Source organism: Notothenia rossii, assembly GCF_949606895.1.
Source record: "Notothenia rossii genome assembly, chromosome: 2".
Taxonomy (NCBI): Eukaryota; Metazoa; Chordata; class Actinopteri; order Perciformes; family Nototheniidae; genus Notothenia; species Notothenia rossii.
The window spans coordinates 33,158,789-33,162,104 of record NC_136904.1 but is presented as its reverse complement, the minus strand read 5'-3'; the positions used below and the strand labels follow the sequence as shown (position 1 = coordinate 33,162,104).

General features: G+C 37.5%; 1 protein-coding gene across 4 annotated transcripts; it reads left to right on the top strand.

The window, feature by feature from the left end:
• The first annotated feature begins 360 nt into the window (after positions 1 to 360).
• On the top strand, positions 361 to 2,525 carry cart3 (cocaine- and amphetamine-regulated transcript 3). Of its 4 annotated transcripts, none has more exons than XR_013805784.1 (4): positions 361 to 581; positions 1,055 to 1,138; positions 1,237 to 1,399; positions 1,935 to 2,525. XR_013805784.1 is itself a non-coding variant. In XM_079667429.1 (4 exons), exons 1-4 carry the CDS (start codon positions 390 to 392, stop codon positions 1,957 to 1,959), a joined length of 399 nt encoding a protein of 132 aa, XP_079523555.1. In that variant the 5' UTR covers positions 361 to 389; the 3' UTR covers positions 1,960 to 2,525. The 4 variants fall into 4 exon arrangements, 2 of the variants coding, with proteins under 2 accessions (XP_079523555.1, XP_079523556.1); XR_013805785.1 differs by having other exon boundaries at positions 1,237 to 1,438; XM_079667429.1 differs by having other exon boundaries at positions 1,237 to 1,334.
• Positions 2,526 to 3,316: the final 791 nt, after the last annotated feature.

Genomic DNA, 3,316 nt, shown 5'->3' with positions numbered 1-3,316 from the left:
AAGTAATTGATTCTAACCCAATACACATTTTCAATAAAAAAAGTATTTTGACTAAAAAATATAATATTATAATAAATACAATGTCATGGCAGACACCAACATATTATCAGCTAATTGTCCTAATGTTTATCTAACTCCATGAAATGATCATCTGCCAATATAACGAGTAATCCATTACAGTAACGATCCATTGCAGCGCTGATGTTGTTTTTGTTGACTTTTTGAGGCACATTTTGCCCAGCAACTTTTACGAGATGACTCACCCGAGGCAGCTGTTACGCATGACACAAAAAAACTGAAAGGATAAGGTGGAGCGAGCAGATGACAGCATTCAGATAAAAAGGTGTTTTGCGCGGGGGAGCGACTATTTGAGACGCGCAAAGGGCCACATGCTGCCTCACATCGGGACCATGCAGACCACCTCCAGCCTGCTGAGCGAGGCGCTGCTCTGCGCACTGCTGCTGCTTTCCAGCACCAGAGGAGCCGAAGTGTTGGACACCGAGTCCGAAGAGGAGCTGAGCCCCAGAGCTCTGCGGGACTTCTACCCCAAAGGTCCGAACCTGACCAGTGAGAAGCAGCTGGTAAGTTCCACTTTTATCTCAGTGCATGCAGAAAGACCATGCAACTTTACTTTTTAACCATCAAGAAAAACAGGTTTTATAATGTTATCATATCAAAGTGTAGCCACTTTTTTGTAGTTCCTTTTTTTTGTTGCATTTTAGTTGTGTTGAATATGACAATTGGTCTCTTTAAATAAACCAAACTAAATAGAAAAATGCATGCATTTAAGATCTTCTCGTGTCATCTAACTTATAGCCTATCGAGAGCTGATATGTTGACATTTTATCAAATTCAATTGTTTCATTTTAAACACAAATATGTTACTGTGTTACATGTTGTTATATAACATTACAAAATTATTTATTGTATTTGTGTATGATAATCGTTTTGCTATTTCGTTAATTGACTATGATGCTATTCTATTGTTATACCCGTTTACGTTAATAAAACATGTACATTCAAGAACTTTTATTTATTTGTTCTCTGCGGACAGCTTGGAGCTCTCCATGAAGTTCTGGAAAAGCTGCAGGCTAAACGACTGCCTTCATGGGAAAAGAAATTTGGCCAAGTCCCAACGGTATAATAAATACTCAAACAAATTTGATTGATCGATATTGTGTCGAGGCAGGGAATGAGAAACTAATTAAACCTCTGCTGTTGTTGTTTCTCTCTCAGTGTGATATCGGGGAGCAGTGCGCCGTGCGTAAAGGCGCTCGGATCGGCAAGATGTGCGACTGTCCCCGGGGAGCTTTCTGCAACTTTTTCCTGCTAAAGTGCTTATGAGCCTCGCTGGATCTGAATGTAGCATTGCAAAGAGAAAACTTCACTCGATTCCTTTGTAAATACTGTCATATTTTTTTATGGAACAGCTGAGGAGGTGGGGTCACTGCCCAACCCGTACGAAAAAGAAGTATAATAGTTCAATAATAAGCAGCATATATATTTTTAAGTGAGGTAAAAAACTAGGATATTGGCGAGGAGATGACCATAAAAACCCATAAAGCTTATTAATATTCAGAATCACCTAATGTCAGTAGGAAAACCACAGGATCATTGTTGTGACGTAGGAGTTTATAAAGAACCCACAATGCACCTAATTAAGTATCGAGGACCACGTACACACTGTTCAGTCTCAACAGCAATATTATGGGAATATTATAATGATTCTTCGTCTGGGCAAATCCAAAAATCTGTGTTTTGAACTTGAACTACGTATTTGATTTCAGATTAATGTTTTGTGTATGAAATCATGATAATAAACATCATTATTGTTTTGTAAAGCAGTGGAGTGATGGCATATTTTGTTTTGTAACCACATTAAACACTTTTATAACGCACATGATTTGACTTTCCTTCTTTCTTTCTTTTTAAAGATCCCAGTCAATATTTGAAGAATGACGTGGATCTGACAATGAGCTGTGACGTCACACCCAACGGGTTGCTGCCAGGCTCCTTCATTGTCAATAACCAGGGCGGGCTCATGATTAAATCCCAATTGTGCTGCAGAGGAAGTAGTTATATTAAGAAGCAGAGAGAGACTGTCACAGCACAATCTGAGCCCCAGGAGCTGCCCCAGGCTGTTTACCACATCACACGCATGAAAGAAGATTAACCTGCAGAACATTCATTCAGATTAGACTGACCTAAAACTCAAGAAAACATCTTTATTTTATTCATGGGAAATATGTTTAACCTCTTATTTAAGCTTTAATGTCAACATTTCGATTTGGATTTGCAGCTTTGACTTAAAGTCCCTCTTCTTCACACAAAACTGTGTTATGCCTTTTGTCTTTTTTTTTACTGGGATGTTTGACCTTCACTGCAGAATGATGCTAACATCAATCTGAAGTGCCTAACCCTTAGATCTGAGTTGAAGACATACACGAATAAATGTTGTGATATCAAAACTTGTAAGCCAATCATGATCGTTTATGCAACTGGAATGTACCCTCATGTGTCATATGTCTGCTATGATAATAATAAATAACCAAATAATGGTAAATAAGGTTTTCTTTTTGTGCAGAACCCATTTATAGATATCTAGTCAATCATTTTGAATGATTTGAAATGTCTTTAACATGTCTGAGGTGTGTTCGAAGGTCATTTATAATCTTCATCATGCACCATATATGATCTTGATGAGTCACAAGATGAATCTATGATCTCTGCTTTAAGAGAAAACCATAAAACTGTTTTGGCTGATTCTCATTTCAATAGAGCGATTTCATTTCATATACTGAGCTTCTACCGTCTTAGAATGTAATCATTCGTAGCGCACTGACACTATAAGCGCTTTGCAAGTGACAACAAAACAACACTGCAATAGAGTTAATCAATAGTATAGTCCTATACTGATATTGTCACTGAATGTTTCCATTAGGTTCCCTCTAATAGCTTATTTTTTGAAGTCCTCATTGATGTTTTAGTTGACTTATATTCCTAAGCCCTCTCTTTTTTTCTCACAGAATCATTGTATATCACATGAGTGTGTTTATACCTTTCTCTCTTCTACCTGTCAGAAGTCATCAATAATGCACACGAGACAGGTACAAACTGTTGACTTAGTCCTTTCTTACTTGGTTTGCTTAACCATTTGGGAAGTCAACAAACTGTTTCCTGTTTATGCCGTTGATCAAACTAAACACACATTGTTTGTCCCTTTATTCCCTTGAAAATCGGTTATCCTCATAAATATTTCACTACCATGTTAGTCCTTTGTAATGTCATGAGATTAAAGAATGCTTTCCTAACTATT

Excerpts from the sequence above, each read along its gene's own strand:
- cart3 (XM_079667429.1), top strand. The coding sequence starts at position 390 with ATGCTGCCTCACATCGGGACCATGCAGACCACCTCCAGCCTGCTGAGC. Across the intron at positions 582-1,054 it reads TGACCAGTGAGAAGCAGCTG|CTTGGAGCTCTCCATGAAGT; the intron begins GTAAGTTCCACT and ends CTCTGCGGACAG. Across the intron at positions 1,335-1,934 it reads TGCAACTTTTTCCTGCTAAA|ATCCCAGTCAATATTTGAAG; the intron begins GTGCTTATGAGC and ends TTCTTTTTAAAG.